The sequence below is a fragment of the Oncorhynchus gorbuscha genome, linkage group LG13, assembly GCF_021184085.1.
Source record: "Oncorhynchus gorbuscha isolate QuinsamMale2020 ecotype Even-year linkage group LG13, OgorEven_v1.0, whole genome shotgun sequence".
NCBI classification, from domain to species: Eukaryota; Metazoa; Chordata; class Actinopteri; order Salmoniformes; family Salmonidae; genus Oncorhynchus; species Oncorhynchus gorbuscha.
In genome coordinates this window covers 91,749,845-91,769,271 of record NC_060185.1, presented here as the reverse complement: position 1 = coordinate 91,769,271, position 19,427 = coordinate 91,749,845, and the positions used below count along the sequence as shown (strand labels likewise).

The 19,427-nt window shown below is 41.9% G+C and overlaps 1 protein-coding gene across 2 annotated transcripts in view; it reads right to left on the bottom strand.

Moving 5' to 3' along the window:
* Nucleotides 1-2,462: 2,462 nt before the first annotated feature.
* LOC123993696 (glucocorticoid receptor-like) overlaps nucleotides 2,463-19,427 on the bottom strand; it is a 65,982-nt gene continuing 49,017 nt past the window's right edge. Inside the window, exons 2-8 of one of the 2 annotated variants that reach the window (XM_046296104.1) lie at nucleotides 17,563-17,741; nucleotides 16,008-16,124; nucleotides 9,399-9,680; nucleotides 9,129-9,273; nucleotides 8,540-8,670; nucleotides 7,975-8,132; nucleotides 2,463-6,276 (exon numbers count right to left, since the gene is read on the bottom strand). In XM_046296104.1, the coding sequence (XP_046152060.1) occupies nucleotides 6,124-6,276; nucleotides 7,975-8,132; nucleotides 8,540-8,670; nucleotides 9,129-9,273; nucleotides 9,399-9,680; nucleotides 16,008-16,124; nucleotides 17,563-17,741 (1,165 nt within the window). In that variant the 3' untranslated portion in view covers nucleotides 2,463-6,123. The remainder of the gene's footprint in view (nucleotides 6,277-7,974; nucleotides 8,133-8,539; nucleotides 8,671-9,128; nucleotides 9,274-9,398; nucleotides 9,681-16,007; nucleotides 16,125-17,562; nucleotides 17,742-19,427) is intronic. The other variant, XM_046296105.1, reaches the window with a different exon arrangement.

Genomic DNA, 19,427 nt, shown 5'->3' with positions numbered 1-19,427 from the left:
AAGGCTAAACTGATCCGAGATTACCATTCCTGCTGTTAGAGAATACAGGCTCTCGCCTCTTTATCCAAAGATATTTGAATCACAATGAGACTAATCTGAGCAAATAAATAAATGTTTCATTCAAACCTAATCTAACAAGAGAAACCATGGCTACAAGGTAAAATGATCCATTCCAGTTCACAGGAATCCTTGGGGGCCTCATCTTTCACCATACTGTTGTAGCCTACAACAATAATAAATAATACTTAATTGAACGGAACCCTTAAACAAAGTAATACAACAAAGACTACACCCTTACAAAGTACATTTAGGACAACATTGGTAAGAAAAAGTAATTTGGAAACCAGTAAGTAAGTAGGATTCACATTCCTGTCGTGTCGTTTCCTATCATTAAATGTGAAGACTGTATATTATCAAATCAATTCTCTGTGTAATTTAATTACGCGATTAAACTAATCATTTAACTTTAATTAATTAGGAAGTCGGGGCACCACGGGAACATGTTGTTCAGAGTGTCAATTTCCTGATATTTTCATATCTCATCAAAGCAGCCACTTATGAATTAATTTGACCTCATCAGTCTCATTACTGAACGTCTGCAGGAACCCTAACATAGAATCATGAATCAGCAATATACAAATTGGCTTAATTATTTATTCACTTACTAACTTAATCAATCACAGAATTAAATAAACACACACTAGGTCATACGTTGGTTACTACATGATACAAAGAAAAAGTCGCTAGCATACAAAACCGATATGACAGCTTGGTAGACAAAGGAAAGGGGTGAGGCAGGGAAACTCAAGAGTGGATTCACTACATAAATAGAAATTGCTAATATTTTGAATACGAAAATCCGCTCATTTGAAAATAAATTGCGGTTTTACATATTTACGAGTCTCTGCCGTTGTTGTCCCTCTCTGTGATTGCCAGTCCATCTGCTGGATAGTCAGTTGACAGAGAGTCTCTGGTTTGTCCACTAGAGATCACGGGGGCATGGCCACTGACTAGTTAAAACTTTATATCTAAACAAGTATCAATTAGATATTTTATACCACATTCAGACGCAAACCCAATAATTGAGAAGTGTACACAACCAAAGACACAGTGATGTGTGTGTCCTGTCCTTCATGAGATCACTAAATGAAACACACTCGACATGACTGACCTTTAAGTGTCCACGGACCATTCCCACATTCTCAAAAATAGAAATATTGTTTAATTCTTCCATTTTGGGGATTAGGAGTTTTGTTTCCCAAAGGCTCTCTCCCTCCATACTGAGAGTTTCTACCAGGAATGTATGACCTCACTCTCCCACGTCAGGTTTTACAATGCCCATTGTAAAACCTGACGTGGGAGAGTGGGAGAGTGAGGATCACAATATACACCCAAAAAGGCCACGTTATGACATTCCTGAGGTGGGAGCCAATCTCCCCTGACAACCAGGATATGACTTGAGAGTTTGCGTGACATCACGGTCAGTCAACTGTCCATCCAGAAAACCCTCTACAACAGTCTCACTATAGAGACCATCAGGAATCTGGTGTAGGGGCTACAGCCTTGTAGCCTGGTCCAAGATCTGGAATCTGGTGTAGGGGCTACAGCCTTGTAGCCTGGTCCAAGATCTGGAATCTGGTGTAGAGGCTACAGCCTTGTAGCCTGGTCCAAGATCTGGAATATGGTGTAGAGGCTACAGCCTTGTAGCCTGGTCCAAGATCTGTTTGGTATGCACACAACCATAGGAGTTGGCCAAACAGTACAAACACATCTGGGATCAGCCTATGGGGCCTCAATAAGGAACAACAAGCTACTTTCTCCCAACATTCTCACTGGCTTTGGTGCATCAAGTGTGGTCATAGAAAATCTGTGTTGAAATGCTGAGACCAAGAGACTAGCACTAGCAATATTAGACTGACATGAAAGTGTAGGTTGGTGTAGTAGCTTCTTTCAGTGCCAAGACATTCAAAGTCCATTTCATAAACTAGAATAGGTCTCCTGGCAGCTAGCCAAGGAAATCATTTGATCTAGTCCTTGGGCTCCCGAGTAGTGCAGCGGTCTAAGGCGTCACTACAGACCCTGGTTCAAATCCAGGCTGTATCACAACCAGCCGTGATTGGGAGTCCCATAGGGCGGCGCGCAATTGGCCCAGCGTCGCCCGGGTTTGGCCGGTGTAGGCCGTCATTGTAAATAAGAATTTGCTCTTAACTGACTTGCCTAGTTAAATAAAGGTTAAAGAATAATAAAAAGGTCATACAAAAGGTTACAAACCAAACCAATAAGCCCCAGAAAGGAAAAGCTACTTTATTGGATGAACCAGTACTTATCGTCATCATGTGATTATTAAAAGTATAATCTGACAACAAGGTGACTTTATTCATTGTTTCAGATAAAAAGTGAGTTAACATGATCAATCTGCATACAATTTCTTGTTTTGAGAAAAGGTACCACACACACAACGATGACGTAGTTCAACATTTAATGGAAGGAAAAGCATCAACATGATCTACTACAGATGAGCAATAATACAGATATAGAAAAGTATTATTATTTGTGGGAGTAATACAACACAATGTTTTTCTTTGCATTGGGTTATATGTACATAATTGAAATAGTCTATAAGCTAAACAAGCCATCTTCAAAGCCATCTTCAAAGGAAAGCATATACCAGATCATCATCATCATCATCATCATCATCATCATTCTGCCCTTGATAAGACGTTTCTAAAGTGAACGTTTGTTTTATACAAAATAGAATTTCTAAATAATATTTGGGGTAGTGCAGATTGTCAGGTTCGAAGCTGGTTGATTACTTTCACAAAACAGTTTGTGTGAAGTTTTTTTTGTTGACTGACTACTATATTCATAATATTAGTACACAAAAAATACATATAAAATGTGTTATAGGACAGTCCTGTACGTCTGTCGTTCCAAGAGCTACTGAAACTACAGGGAAACCTTTGAGTCTGGATTTGCTTTGGCCACCTGTTAGACAATCTAATATACTGGAACTCTGTCTAAATCAAAAATGGTATATATTGACACTTGAAAGTTTTCCTGAAAATCTGTCCTGCAGAGTTCATTCACTAAAGTGAACATTTTCTGTCTAAAATAGCTTATATTGGAAAAGAAAAAAAGAAAATGACAGAACATGTCTATAATCTCTGTTTAGAGCAACACATGTAACTATTTTGTCATTTCTATTGCATATTTTCAGATTTTCTTGTAAAAAAAATTAAAAAATGTACTGCACAATACAGACCAATAGATTTTTGGATAAAGGGGAGGTGAGTAGTTTGTGGTTTCATACCGGTTATATGAAAGGCAACAGCAGAGAATGATTTACAGCCACACTGAAAGTAACCCATAGGAAATCCACAAGCAGTTTAAATGGGGAGATTCATTTTCTAATTTTATTGAACTACTTTTGTATCACCATTGAAATAAAATGTTTTCCTTTAGGATAGATTGGGAAGTTAACAATGGTTAATCAAGTAGTGTGAAAAATCTAATGATTTTGGCATGTCCAGTATGCATGAAACTAACGTACCTGAACGGCCAGGAGAGCTTTCATTTAACCCTGACTGTTAATTCATTGTCAGAAAAACACACTCTGGGAATCAAAACTGAAAAGTTTTTGGTTGTAAACAGTTTCATCAGTGAACATAGATGACCACATCCACTTTTAACCAATGACAACAACCTGAGTATGGTATAGTTGTTCTTAAGAATCACTAACGTATAGCTTCTTATTACATGTTAGCATCGTGTATGAAACATCTGAAAATAAGAGAAGTCAGTTTTCCAACATGTAAATAGACCCAATAACAACCAACAAATAACTAGCATGGCATTTTTTTAACGCAGGTTAGGTAAGTTAGAAAACCTTCTCAATGGCTTCAGGTCTCGGGTTAACAATTCTCACAAATTCCCCTCAAATGTACGGAATGTGACAACCCCAATTACATTACAATGAAAACATTTTTTTTTTTTTAAGAAAACCATTTCCCCTTAGAACAGGGGTGGGAAACCCCAGTCCTCTGTTGCCGGGTCAAAATATCTCCTGGTTTATGTCTCTTCCCCTCCTCATCCACTAAGCTACAGACTACGGTCTGAAATAGCACCCTATTCCCTATTTTGTGCACTACTTTGGACCAGAGCCTTGCCCTGGTCAAAAGTAACACACTACAAAGGGAACAGGGAGTAATTTGTGACGTGCTCACAGTTTGAGTGAGAAACAAGATGACAGAGAACGAAGTTAGTACTAAGTGCTTTACTGGAAAACCTTTGTGTCACGCACACACGCACACACACAGAGTGCGAGAGAGAAACAATAAGAGCTGAGATGTTGTAAGCAAGATGCCTGGGTGGGTAAGGGGTTGTTGTGTGAGCAGCAATGGGAGGTTGTCCTAGAGAAGAGTCCATCCGTGGCCACCTCTCCAGAACCCCCTGTGTATTGCTGGTTTTCATCTCAGAAAATTGTCTAATTGTCTGATATGTCAGTGATATGTCACTGTTGCCAGAATGTAAGTGCTATAAGGATGAATAATGACAAGTTACCCATGTTTCATTCACACACACACCACTCTACTATCCATTCAAACACCAGTGTGTTCATACAGAAACCAGCATGTAGAATATTGAGGGTCAACACTGGGCCCTCTGACTTGGACTGTTACTATTTATATTCTCCTTAAGAGACCAAGATCTACTGTAGAACTAAATTCAAGAACAGCCATTTTCCCATCAAATCTTAGTGGAAACCATAGCAACCAGCTCTTCTGGTTTTGGGGCTGTCGATACATAAAAAAAATATTTAAAAAAGTGGAATCTGACTCTCCATTTTTGATTGGCTGACGCGTCGCTCTCTCCGACACATTCAAAAACAAAAGCAACAGGAAGAGGGTATTAGTTCATCGATGAACAAAAGTACTTTTGCTGACAAAAATAAGTTCAAAAAGGTGACAATTAATAACTTCCTTTTACAAACATCCAATAGAGTTAAAGCTATGTTCTTCACTATGTACTTTCACATTCTCTCATAATGGTAGGGGGGGGGTCATTGTACTAAAATTGTATTTAAAAATGAGACGTGTACAAGAGATCAGGTGAATACTGTATGCAGATCGGGAGTATTATTTAAATCTACTGATCTTATTGTTATAGTTCACACCGAGGAGCCATAACTGAGCTTCAATAGCAACAGACTAACTAACACGGCAGTCATTTAAAACAGTTAAACTGACTGCAACGGCATGTAATAGAAACAAAACAATCCCATACCCCCGAGGGTCAGCCGTGATGGTGAAAGGAGAACCTCCTCGGAAAGTCAGAGAGAGAACGGCTAAAACCAGACTTTAAGCTAAAAAAAGGCACTTTTTTCCCCCCTCTCCCTTTTTCTGATCGCCGGTGTGTGTAAACCTGGCAGCCAGCAGGTAGCTTAACGTACACAAAGATAGCTCTGCGAACTGTGTCCTGTACGCTTTCATTATATAAAACAATATCAATGCAACATGCGTTTGGAAAATGAGATTTGTGTGATTTGATAATGAACTCTGTTACAACAACGTCCTAAAAACAGCAACAGGTAGAGGAATACACAGTGGGTTAACCTGTTGAATAACGTTACAAGATAGTTATAGTGTTACCTTTGCCGAGGTAAGAAATGACCTGTATAATAAACTGTATATACTGTGGCAGCAGAAACGTAAGACATCATCATCTTAATAATCTGTATATAGATACTTATTTCATCTAGATATTGTTAAGTTCTGCGGGTCAAACACCTGAGAAAACACAAAGGGTTAGTTTAGTTCAATCCTTGATTATACTTCAACTTATGAAAACATGTATTCTATTAACTGGATCATAGACCATTGATGTTAAACAAAACAAAAATATTCTGCTCTCTCCGTCTCGTCTTCTGCCTCTTGACAAATCTCTCCTTCCTCCTCGATGGCGCTCGTTTCATCCCCCAAATTCAGCAAATCCCATGTACATGGTATAATTTCTCCAAAAACAGCCTCTCTTCTTCCCTGTCTGCCTCTGTCAGGGGAAGGTGAGGGGATTTTAAGGCATTGTGTCTCGGTGGTGGACACGGCCAGTGGCGGTAGCACTACACAGTCATTTCTGGTGGAAGAGGAGGGGCTTGACGCTCCCGGCTCTGAATTTTGGTAACTGGTTGCTGATGATCTCTGCTAACATTTCTGGAAACTCCACCGACAGTGACTTGTTGACGAACGTGTAGAAGCAGAAATCCAGCAGCCCACCAACCATCTAGAGGGAAGCAGAACATTTGACATGTCTATTTATTGTCTATTGATCACAGAAATGTTCTTAGTGTAGATCAGAGAGAAAAAACAGAGGCACTAAAACAAACATGGACAAAATAATGACAGGACAGGACAACATCTGCAACATTATTGTCACCATTTCTCATATCATTGTTCACAACCCACTCATACTCCTACATTAATCTCATATCTAGCTGTATGCCATGTGTACAGAAACATGAATCTTATATGTACTGAGCACCAGACCACCAGGAGGCAGCATTGAGCTCCAGACCACCAGGAGGCAGCATTGAGCTCCAGACCACCAGGAGGCAGCATTGAGCTCCAGAACACCAGGAGGCAGCATGTTTTGAGACAGGCTTGAATAAGTTAAGTAGCCAATAGGTAGAGTGTAAGAGGGTGGCATAATTTGTCTGATTCTCTGTAAAAAAAAAATGGTATGGGAATAATAATGAATTTTATTTTTGAGTGCGAGTAGCCCTAAGACTACAGGTAACTAACTGTATTATGTAGCCCTAAGACTACTGGTAACTAACTGTATTATGTAGCCCTAAGACTACAGGTAACTAACTGTATTATGTAGCCCTAAGACTACAGGTAACTAACTGTATTATGTAGCCCTAAGACTACTGGTAACTAACTGTATTGTGTAGCTCAGTTGGTAGAGCATGGCGCTTGTAACGCCAGGGTAGTGGGTTCGATCCCGCCACCCATAAGACTACACACATGACTGTAACTTTGGATAAAAGCGTGTATAAAAAAAAAATTAAAAAAAAATGCCCCTAAGACTACAGGTAACTAACTGTATTATGTAGCCCTAAGACTACTGGTAACTAACTGTATTATGTAGCCCTAAGACTACTGGTAACTAACTGTATTATGTAGCCCTAAGACTACAGGTAACTAACTGTATTATGTAGCCCTAAGACTACAGGTAACTAACTGTATTATGTAGCCCTAAGACTACAGGTAACTAACTGTATTATATTGCGGCAGACACAACAATAAAGTTGGAACTTAATTTGACCAAAGAAAATGGCTTAACAGAAGGAAACAAAACAGTTGTTACATATTTAAAGAACTGGTTTAAACCTTGAACAGGCCTATATTGCAGCGATTACCAACAAAAGGTGAGTGCCTACCCAACAAAGGACAGCAATAGGCTAATGCTATTTATTTTACAAGAGGCCTAGTTTTAACCCATCTTAAACTAAATATGGCCCACAAAACTAAAAAGAAAGAACTTCATTTAGCCAACGAAAATGTCATAACAAAATGAAACAAAACTTTTTTTTGCATATTTAAAGAACTGGTTTAGATGATTAAATAGGCCTACAATAATAATAATAATAATAATAATAATAATAATAATAATAATAATAATAACAATAATAATAATAATAATAATAATAACAATAATAACAATAATAATAACAATAACAATAATAACAATAATAATAACAATAATAATAATAATAATAACAATAATAATAACAATAATAATAATAATAATAATAATAATAACAATAATACTAATAATAATAACAATAATAACAATAATAATAATAATAATAACAATAATAACAATAATAATAATAATAATGACGATAAAATAAGTGATAACAAATATACGAAAAATAAATAAATAAAAGTTAGGAAATTGAAGAAGTGTAATGTGTACCTCGTGCATGGAGTCAAGAAGCTTGGTGAGCTGGTAGAAGCGTTGCCAGTTCTGGCTGGAGTTTTCCTCTCTCTTGACGATGGCCTTCCCCAACTCCTTGATGTAGGACATCCTGATCTCATCAAACACTGCCTGACTCTTCAGACCATCTTTAGGCACTGTGGGGGACAGGACATAATATATCAACTTCTGTGTGTCTGACTCCAGACCATCTTTTGGCACCAAAAGGACACAACAACAGGTAAAATGTTCAATAACTCAGTAACTTGTTCTCAACTAGCCTTCCTGGTTAAATAAAGGTGAGAATGATTAATTTAAAAAAAAATGTATATATTAAAAAGTCATGCCTATGCACTTCCCCTTCTATTATATGTTGAAAATGTAGAGCGAAAATACAATAAGATGAAATGAGAAACTTTTGTTTTGACATCCCAATGCTATGATCAACAACAACAAATGAACAGTAAAAACCCAGGAACACACAGTCATCAATCAGGAAATAGGCTGGCATATTGTTATGGACTCACGTGGGAAAGGTCAAAGGAAAAGCAGAGCCGAGACTCACCGGTGCTGAGCAGCAGCAGAACCTTCATACACAGATACTCGTCATGAGACACCTGCAGTCTGACAAACTCACTGGAGATCTTTAACATCTGTTCACACTGGTCTGCCATGTAGGGCAGCTTCATACGGTCCCTGATGAGGAGAGAGAGAGACATGTTAGTGATGACGTCACACTGGTCTGCCATGTAGGGCAGCTTCATACGGTCCCTGATGAGGAGAGACATGTTAGTGATGACGTCACACTGGTCTGCCATGTAGGGCAGCTTCATACGGTCCCTGATGAGGAGAGACATGTTAGTGATGACGTCACACTGGTCTGCCATGTAGGGCATATTGAAGACAGATACTATATATATTAAAAATTACAAATTTAAAAGAGAGAAACATTTTTAAAAAAGAGAGAAAAATACAAAAGAGAGAAAAATACATAAACAGAAAGAGAGATTTAATATGTTTTGAAACTTCTGTGTGTGTAATGTTAAGTGTCAATTTTTATTGTTTATTTCACTTTTGTATATCATCTATCTCACTTTCTTTGGCAATGTTAACACGTTTCCCATGCCTTGAATTGAATTGAGAGAGAGACATACTGGTTGATGACGAGGTCTGGAGCGAAGCAGAGCATGTTCCCGTCACACTGTTGGTAGGACCTCCAGCCCAGGCCGAAGGACATGAGGAACAACCAGGAACACTGCAGCAGAGTCATCTGGTCGTCCAGGTGAAGGTTCCGGAACCCTGCAGGGGAAGATAACAGAACACTAAATTACTAAAGGTTCCATTTCCCAGATGATACTGTAGTACTGCTATCTATGGTAGGTACTGTGCAGATTTCCAACAGTGTATTTTAGAGACAGCAGTACCTGGCAGGGCCTTGGCCCACTTGACGGCTGATACCACCTGTCGTCCCCCCAGCCTGTTGAGGGTGGTCATGATGCGGGTGGAGGTGTCTGGCAGGGTGCCGTCGTAGCCAGAGTAGATGGTGTCTGGCTCGATGGCCTTTAGTAGGGACAGCATGGTGGGGGTGAGCTGGGGCATGGACTTGGGGACCAGCGACCTGGCCTCTGGGAGAGGATGGGGGGTCAGCTCGGCAGTGGTGGGCTGCTGTACCCCCTTTAAACGGTTCAGCTTCTTGGTTTTACGAGCTGTGGCGAAGGACAGAGGACGGGAGGCGGTAGATTGAGTGACCATGATCTCAAAAACAAGTCAAACTAATATATCTACTTGTATCTGGTATTTGAGGTGGTAGTAGCTTGTAGTCAGACTGAGTTGTACACCAATTTACATCAAAACTAGAATCTGCACAATAAAACAAGGTAAAATAGTTCAGCTTCCAGGTTCATCTTAACCAATTGTGCAACTGTGTGTGTTTTTTCACGTTATTTGTAACTTATTTTGTTTATAATGTTTCTGCCACCATCTATTATGATCGGAAAGAGCTTCTGGAAATCAGAACAGCGATTACTCACCTCGTACAGGTCAAAGATGTTTTTCTTTAACAAGTCTTACGCAAAGGATTTACTTCAGAAACCGGGACAAAGCCCAAATCCCCGTAATTTGCATGACGAAGAAAAGGAGATACTGGGGTCGTAGGTCGGCGTGCCTTGTAAGAATCCGACGGCGAGTGGGTAACCCGCCTCTACCATCAGTCCTATTAGCCAACGTACAATCATTGGATAATAAACTGGATGGGCTCCGGATAAGTCTATACTACCAACGGGACATTAAAATCTGTACTATATTGTGTTTCACCGAGTCGTGGCTGAACGATGACATGGATAACATACATGTGGCTGGGTTTACACTGCATCGGCAAGACAGTACAGCTACCTCCGGTAAGACAAGCAGTTGGGGTTTGTGTCTACTTGTAAATAACAGCTGGTGCACAATGTCAAATATTAAAGAAGTCTCGAGGTAGTCCTCGTCTGAGGTAGAGTATCTCATGATAAGCTGTAGACCACACAATCTATCAAGAGTTTATCTATATTTTTCATAGCCGTCTATTTACCACCACAAACCAATTCTGGCACCAAGACCACACTCAACAAGCTGTAGCAGGCCATGAGCAAACAAGAACATGCTCATCCATAAAGCAGCGCTCCTAGTGGCCGGGGACTTTAATGCAGGCAAACTTAAATCTGTTTGACCTAATTTCTACCAGCATGTTAAATGTGCTACCAGAGAAAAACAACTCAAGGCCTCCTTTACTCCACACACAGAGATACACAAAGCTCTCCCTCGCCCTCTATTTGGCAAATCTGACCACAATTATATCCTCCTGATTCCTACTTACAAGCAAAAAACTAAAGCAGGAAGTACCGGTCAATAAGGAAATGGTCAGATGAAGCAGATGCTAAACTACAGGACTGTTTTGCTATCACAGACTGGAACATGTTCCGGGATTCTTCCGATGGCATTGAGGAGTACACCACATCAGTCACTGGCTTTATCAATAAGTGCATCGAGGACATCGTCCCCACAGTGACCGTACGTACATACCCCAACCAGAAGCCATGGATTACAGGCAACATCCGCACTGAGCTAAATTGTATAGTTCCTGCTTTCAAGGAGCAGGACTCGAACCCGGAAACTTATAAGAAATCCCGCTACGCCCTCTGACGAACCATCAAACAGGCAAAGCATCAATACAGGACTAAGATTGAATCCTACTACACCAGCTCTGACACTCGTCGGGTGTGGCAGGGCTTGCAAACTATTACAGACTACAAAGGGAAGCACAGCCGCGAGCTGCCCAGTGACACGAGCCTACCAGACGAGCTAAGAAACATTAATTTGTTGGAAATTTTTAATTGCAAACCATTTCACACATCACTGACATACACATTTACCCCACCAGACATGCCACCAGGGGTCTTTTCACAGTCCCCAGGTCCAGGATAAATTCAAGAAAAGGTACAGTATTAAACAGAACCATGAATGCATGGAATCTAATACACATATATACATGCAGCGTAGGTGAACAGTAAAACCTGGTTTCAAAAACAAATAAAGCAACGCCTCACGGCACAACGCCTCACGGCACAACGCCTCTCCACCGTGTGATCTACTGGTTGTGTGTATGTACTGACATGTGATCTACTGGTTGTGTGTATGTACTGACATGTGATCTACTGGTTGTGTGTATGTACTGACATGTGATCTACTGGTTGTGTGTATGTACTGACATGTGACCTACTAGTTGTGTGTCTGAACTGACATGTGATCTACTGGTTGTATGTCTGAACTGACATGTGACCTACTAGTTGTGTGTATGTACTGACATGTGATCTACTGGTTGTGTGTATGTACTGACATGTGATCTACTGGTTGTGTGTATGAACTGACATGTGATCTACTGGTTGTGTGTCTGAACTGACATGTGACCTACTAGTTGTGTGTATGTACTGACATGTGATCTACTGGTTGTGTGTATGTACTGACATGTGATCTACTGGTTGTGTGTATGTACTGACATGTGACCTACTAGTTGTGTGTCTGAACTGACATGTGATCTACTGGTTGTGTGTCTGAACTGACATGTGATCTACTGGTTGTGTGTATGTACTGACTGGTGATCTACTGGTTGTGTGTATGTACTGACATGTGATCTACTGGTTGTGTGTATAAACTGACATGTGATCTACTGGTTGTGTGTATAAACTGACATGTGATCTACTGGTTGTGTGTATAAACTGACATGTGATCTACTGGTTGTGTGTCTGAACTGACATGTGATCTACTGGTTGTGTGTATGTACTGACATGTGATCTACTGGTTGTGTGTATGTACTGACATGTGACCTACTGGTTGTGTGTCTGAACTGACATGTGATCTACTGGTTGTGTGTATGTACTGACTGGTGATCTACTGGTTGTGTGTATGTACTGACATGTGATCTACTGGTTGTGTGTCTGAACTGACATGTGATCTACTGGTTGTGTGTATGTACTGACATGTGATCTACTGGTTGTGTGTATGTACTGACATGTGATCTACTGGTTGTGTGTCTGAACTGACATGTGATCTACTGGTTGTGTGTATGTACTGACATGTGATCTACTGGTTGTGTGTGTGAACGGACATGTGATCTACTGGTTGTGTGTATGTACTGACATGTGATCTACTGGTTGTGTGTGTGAACGGACATGTGATCTACTGGTTGTGTGTATGTACTGACATGTGACCTACTGGTTGTGTGTATGTACTGACATGTGATCTACTGGTTGTGTGTATGTACTGACATGTGATCTACTGGTTGTGTGTATGTACTGACATGTGACCTACTGGTTGTGTGTATGTACTGACATGTGACCTACTGGTTGTGTGTATGTACTGACATGTGACCTACTGGTTGTGTGTATGTACTGACATGTGATCTACTGGTTGTGTGTATGTACTGACATGTGATCTACTGGTTGTGTGTATGTACTGACATGTGACCTACTGGTTGTGTGTCTGAACTGACATGTGATCTACTGGTTGTGTGTATGTACTGACTGGTGATCTACTGGTTGTGTGTATGTACTGACATGTGATCTACTGGTTGTGTGTGTGAACTGACATGTGATCTACTGGTTGTGTGTATGTACTGACATGTGATCTACTGGTTGTGTGTATGTACTGACATGTGATCTACTGGTTGTGTGTCTGAACTGACATGTGATCTACTGGTTGTGTGTATGTACTGACATGTGATCTACTGGTTGTGTGTATGTACTGACATGTGATCTACTGGTTGTGTGTGTGAACGGACATGTGATCTACTGGTTGTGTGTATGTATCTACTGTGATCTACTGGTTGTGTGTATGTACTGACATGTGATACCTACTGGACATGTGATCTACTGGTTGTGTGTATGTACTGACATGTGATCTACTGGTTGTGTGTATGAACTGACATGTGATCTACTGGTTGTGTGTATGTACTGACATGTGACCTACTGGTTGTGTGTATGTACTGACATGTGATGTACTGACTATCTACTGGTTGTGTGTATGTACTGACATGTGATCTACTGGTTGTGTGTATGTACTGACATGTGACCTACTGGTTGTGTGTATGTACTGACATGTGACCTACTGGTTGTGTGTATGTACTGACATGTGATCTACTGGTTGTGTGTATGTACTGACATGTGATCTACTGGTTGTGTGATCTACTGGTTGTGTGTCTGTGATCTACTGGTTGTGTGTATGTACTGACATGTGATCTACTGGTTGTGTGTCTGAACTGACATGTGATCTACTGGTTGTGTGTATGTACTGACATGTGATCTACTGGTTGTGTGTATGTACTGACATGTGATCTACTGGTTGTGTGTATGTACTGACATGTGATCTACTGGTTGTGTGTATGTACTGACATGTGATCTACTGGTTGTGTGTATGTACTGACATGTGATCTACTGGTTGTGTGTATGTACTGACATGTGATCTACTGGTTGTGTGTCTGAACTGACATGGTTGTGTGTCTGAACTGACATGTGATCTACTGGTTGTGTGTATGTACTGACATGTGATCTACTGGTTGTGTGTGTGAACTGACATGTGACATGTGATCTACTGGTTGACATGTGATCTACTGTTGTGTACTGACATGTGATCTACTGGTTGTGTGTATGTACTGACATGTGATCTACTGGTTGTGTGTATGTGACATGTGATCTACTGGTTGTGTGTATGTACTGACATGTGACTACTGGTTGTGTGTATGTACTGACATGTGACCTACTGGTTGTGTGTATGTACTGACATGTGATCTACTGGTTGTGTGTATGTACTGACATGTGATCCTACTGGATTGTGTGTATGTATGACATGTGATCTGACATGTGATCTACTGGTTGTGTGTATGTACTGACATGTGATCTACTGGTTGTGTGTCTGGTTGTGTGTATGTACTGACATGTGATCTACTGGTTGTGTGTACTGGTTGTGTGTACTGACATGTGATCTACTGGTTGTGTGTATGGTTGTGTGTCTGAACTGGTTGTGTGTATGTACACATGTGATCTACTGGTTGTGTGTATGTACTGACATGTGATCTGACATGTGATCTACTGGTTGTGTGTATGTACTGACATGTGATCTACTGGTTGTGTGTATGTGAACTGACATGTGATCTACTGGTTGTGTGTATGTACTGACATGGTTGATCTGACTGGACCTTGTGTGTATGTACTGACATGTGATCTACTGGTTGTGTGTATGTACTGACATGTGATCTACTGGTTGTGTGTATGTACTGACATGTGACATGTGATGTACTGACATGGTTGTGTGTATGTACTGACATGTGATCTACTGGTTGTGTGTATGTACTGACATGTGATCTACTGGTTGTGTGTATGTACTGACATGTGATCTACTGGTTGTGTGTATGTACTGACATGTGATCTACTGGTTGTGTGTATGAACTGGTTGTGTGTATGTACTGACATGTACTGGTTGTGTGTAACTGACATGTGATCTACTGTATGGTTGTGTGTACTGACATAAATCTACTGGTTGTGTAACATGTGATCTACTTTGTCTGTGACATGTGATTATTTGTTATGTGTGTGTATGTACTGACATGTGATGGTTGTGTGTATGTACTGACATGTGATCTACTGGTTGTGTGTCAATGAATGATCTACTGGTTGTGTGTATGTACTGACATGTGATCTACTGGTTGTGTGTCTGACTAATGACATGGATCTACTGGTTGTGTGTAACAAATCACAATCATGTGATCTACTGGTTGTGTGTATGTACTGACATGTGATCTACTGGTTGTGTGTATGAGACAATGGTTGTGTGTAAAACAATGTACTGACATGGTAAAATAGTTGTGTGTATGTACTGACATGTGATCTACTGGTTGTGTGTATGTTGCATCCCTGTATAAACCATGTGGAACTGACAATAAAAAACATGAACATATAGTTGTATGTAAATTGTAAAGTCTTTTGTCTGTAATGTATTATTTGTTATGGTTCATCCCTGCCATGAGACAATAAAACAAATCACAATCATCCCTGCCATGAGACAATAAAACAAGGTAAAATAGTTGACCTTCCAGGTTCATCCCTGCCATGAGACAATAAAACAAGGTAACATAGTGTACCTTCCAGGTTCATCCCTGCCATGAGACAATAAAACAAGGTAACATAGTGTACCTTCCAGGTTCATCCCTGCCATGAGACAATAAAACAAGGTAAAATAGTGTACCTTCCAGGTTCATCCCTGCCATGAGACAATAAAACAAGGTAAAATAGTGTACCTTCCAGGTTCATCCCTGCCATGAGACAATAAAACAAGGTAAAATAGTGTACCTTCCAGGTTCATCCCTGCCATGAGACAATAAAACAAGGTAACATAGTGTACCTTCCAGGTTCATCCCTGCCATGAGACAATAAAACAAGGTAACATAGTGTACCTTCCAGGTTCATCCCTGCCAGGAGACAATAAAACAAGGTAACATAGTGTACCTTCCAGGTTCATCCCTGCCATGAGACACTTGCGGAAGCGGCAGGCTGGACAGTTCTTCCTTCTGATCTTATCGATGATGCAGTCGTTCCTCCCAGCACACAGGTAGTTGTGTTGCCCTGAGAGACAAGAAAAAAATCATTTAAATTACTTAAAAAATAAAAAAAAAAAAAAAATAAAGTACTATATTCTTGACAGCATTTCACCCTTGCATCATACTGGATCAGCAAGCCTCCCACTGGCAAATAAAATGTGCATTTTCTTTATAACAACAGGCACAGACAAGTACAGTATTATTTATGATATGCCTAACAAACACCATTCCATGGTACCAAAGGTGTACCAGTATCAGTTGTCCTACCATCTCACCCCTTACCATCCTTTTGGGGCTCCTGAGTGGCACAGCAGTCTAAGGCACTGCATCTCAGTGCTAGAGGTGTCACTACAGACCTGGTTCAATTCCAGGCTGTATTGGGAGTCCCATAGAGCGGCGCACCGTCATTGTAAATACAATTTTTTTTTTCTTAACTGACTTGTCTAGTTAAATAAAGGTTAACTAAAACATGATACATTTCCTGGATGGCAGGAAGCTCTGGGCTATACTGGGCTGTCCACATCAACATCTGTTGCGCTTTGCGGTCAAGGGCGGTGCCATACCAAGCTGTGATGTAGCCAGTGAAGACGCTCTCGATGGTGCAGCTGTAGAACGTTTTGAGGATCTGAGGGCCCATGCCAAATCTTTTCAGCCTGTTGAAGGGGAAGAGGCGCTGCCATTCCCTCTTCACGACCGTGGGGCTGCGTGTGGACCATGTTAAGTCCTTCGTGATGTGGACGCCAAGGAACTTAAAGCTATCGACCTGCTCCAAAAACAGCCCTGTCGATGTGCATGGGGGGGGGGTGTGTTCTCCCCTCTTTCTCCTATAGTCTACGATCGGATCCTTGATCTTACTGACGTTGAGGGAGAGGTTGACGTCCTGGCACCATACTGCTAAGTCTCTGACCTCCTCCCTGTAAGCAGACTCATTGCTGACTGGCGATTTAGATTTTATGTCACTGGCCTACACAAATAAAACAAATCCTACCTCGCCGGTATCTACCGTAAAACAAACATCGTTCCATGACACCACAGTACAAGGTGTCTTACCATCTCAGTCCTTGCCACAGGCAAGTATGATGATACATAAACCACACATCATTTCATGACATCACCAGTGGTAGCCCAGTTCCAGATCCGTTTCTGCCAACTTGGCAAGATAGTAAAAACAGATCTGGGACCAGACCATATGAGTTGTCCTAGCATCTCACCCCTTGGCAAGACATTAAAAACAGATCTGGGACCAGACCATATGAGTTGTCCTAGCATCTCACCCCTTGGCAAGACATTAAAAACAGATCTGGGACCAGACCATATGAGTTGTCCTAGCATCTCACCCCTTGGCAAGACATTAAAAACAGATCTGGGACCAGACCATATGAGTTGTCCTAGCATCTCACCCCTTGGCAAGATATTAAAAACAGATCTGGGACCAGACCATATGAGTTGTCCTAGCATCTCACCCCTTGCCCCTGTACCTTCCACGGCTCTCTTGAAGAACACCTTGCAGCTTCCGCAGGTGAGCACCCCGTAGTGACAGCCGGACGCCTCATCTGAACACACAAGACAGATCTTATGGGTGGTCCCGGCCTTGCCCTGGGTTGTACATGACGCAGCGCCACCACCATGCTTGGAGGTAGAACTGCATTGAGAGGAGAGCAGGGAAGAGAGGAGAGGGAAGAGAGGAGAGGGAGGAGAGCAGGGAAGAGAGGGAGGAGAGCAGGGAAGAGAGGGAGGAGAGCAGGGAAGAGAGAAGAGCAGGGAAGAGAGGAGAGCAGGGAAGAGAGGAGAGCAGGGAAGAGAGGAGAGCAGGGAAGATAGCAGGGAAGAGAGGAGAGCAAGGAAGATAGCAGGGAAGAGAGGAGAGGAGAGGGAAGAGAGGAGAGGAGAGGGAAGAGAGGAGTGCAGAGCAGGGAAGAGAGGAGAGCAGAGCAGGGAAGAGAGGAGAGCAGGGAAGAGAGGAGAGCAGGGAAGAGAGGAGAGCAGGGAAGAGAGGAGAGCAGAGCAGGGAAGAGAGGAGAGCAGAGCAGGGAAGAGAGGAGAGCAGGGAAGAGAGGAGAGCAGAGCAGGGAAGAGAGGAGAGCAGAGCAGGGAAGAGAGGAGAGCAGGGAAGAGAGGAGAGCAGAGCAGGGAAGAGAGGAGAGCAGGGAAGAGAGGAGAGCAGGGAAGAGAGGAGAGCAGGGAAGAGAGGAGAGCAGAGCAGGGAAGAGAGAGGGAGGAGGAGGGACAGTCAGTAACAAGTGTGATTTTCTGAATGAATACAAAAATAATAACTTTGCCATAAGTGCCAAATACACACTGATGATGCTCCTGTGATTCTGAAAACATTCCCACAGAGGCAGAGCAGAGTCTCTTAACTATGTACCAGCTCACCTAGAAGCATGTGGCCTGAGCTGGAACACTGTAACAGCAGGTGACCTCAACACATGTATTCCCCTCTGCTCTTGAAAAGCATCCCTTCTACATTTTCACAGCATGCCTAGGGTTATATTAGTTTACAAACAACATACTGTATGTGAGCTAAACAAACACATATTCCAAACAGGGCAGGGGCTTTGGCACGTCTTTTGTTACACTTCCTACGGTTGAGATCAGATCCACTACATTTACTCTGGAGCTTACAACAATACCTGTGTGTTTGGGTGAGTTTCCGTTTTCTGAAATACATTTTCCTTTAAGATCCAAAGAACAAACATATAAACAGTGGTAGGATCACCTGATGTCAGCAGGTAGCCTAGTGGTTAGAGCGCTGGGCCAGTAACCAACAGGTAGCCTAGTGGTTAGAGCGCTGGGCCAGTAACCAACAGGTAGCCTAGTGGTTAGAGCGCTGGGCCAGTAACCAACAGGTAGCCTAGTGGTTAGAGCGCTGGGCCAGTAACCAACAGGTAGCCTAGTGGTTAGAGCGCTAACCAACAGGTAGCCAGTAACCAACAGGTAGCCTAGTGGTTAGAGCGCTGGGCCAGTAACCAACAGGTAGCCTAGTGGTTAGAGCGCTGGGCCAGTAACCAACAGGTAGCCTAGTGGTTAGAGCGCTGGGCCAGTAACCAACAGGTAGCCTAGTGGTTAGAGCGCTGGGCCAGTAACCAACAGGTAGCCTAGTGGTTAGAGCGCTGGGCCAGTAACCAACAGGTAGCCTAGTGGTTAGAGCGCTGGGCCAGTAACCAACAGGTAGCCTAGTGGTTAGAGTGTTGGGCCAGTAACCAACAGGTAGCCTAGTGGTTAGAGCGCTGGGCCAGTAACCAACAGGTAGCCTAGTGGTTAGAGCGCTGGGCCAGTAACCAACAGGTAGCCTAGTGGTTAGAGTGTTGGGCCAGTAACCAACAGGTAG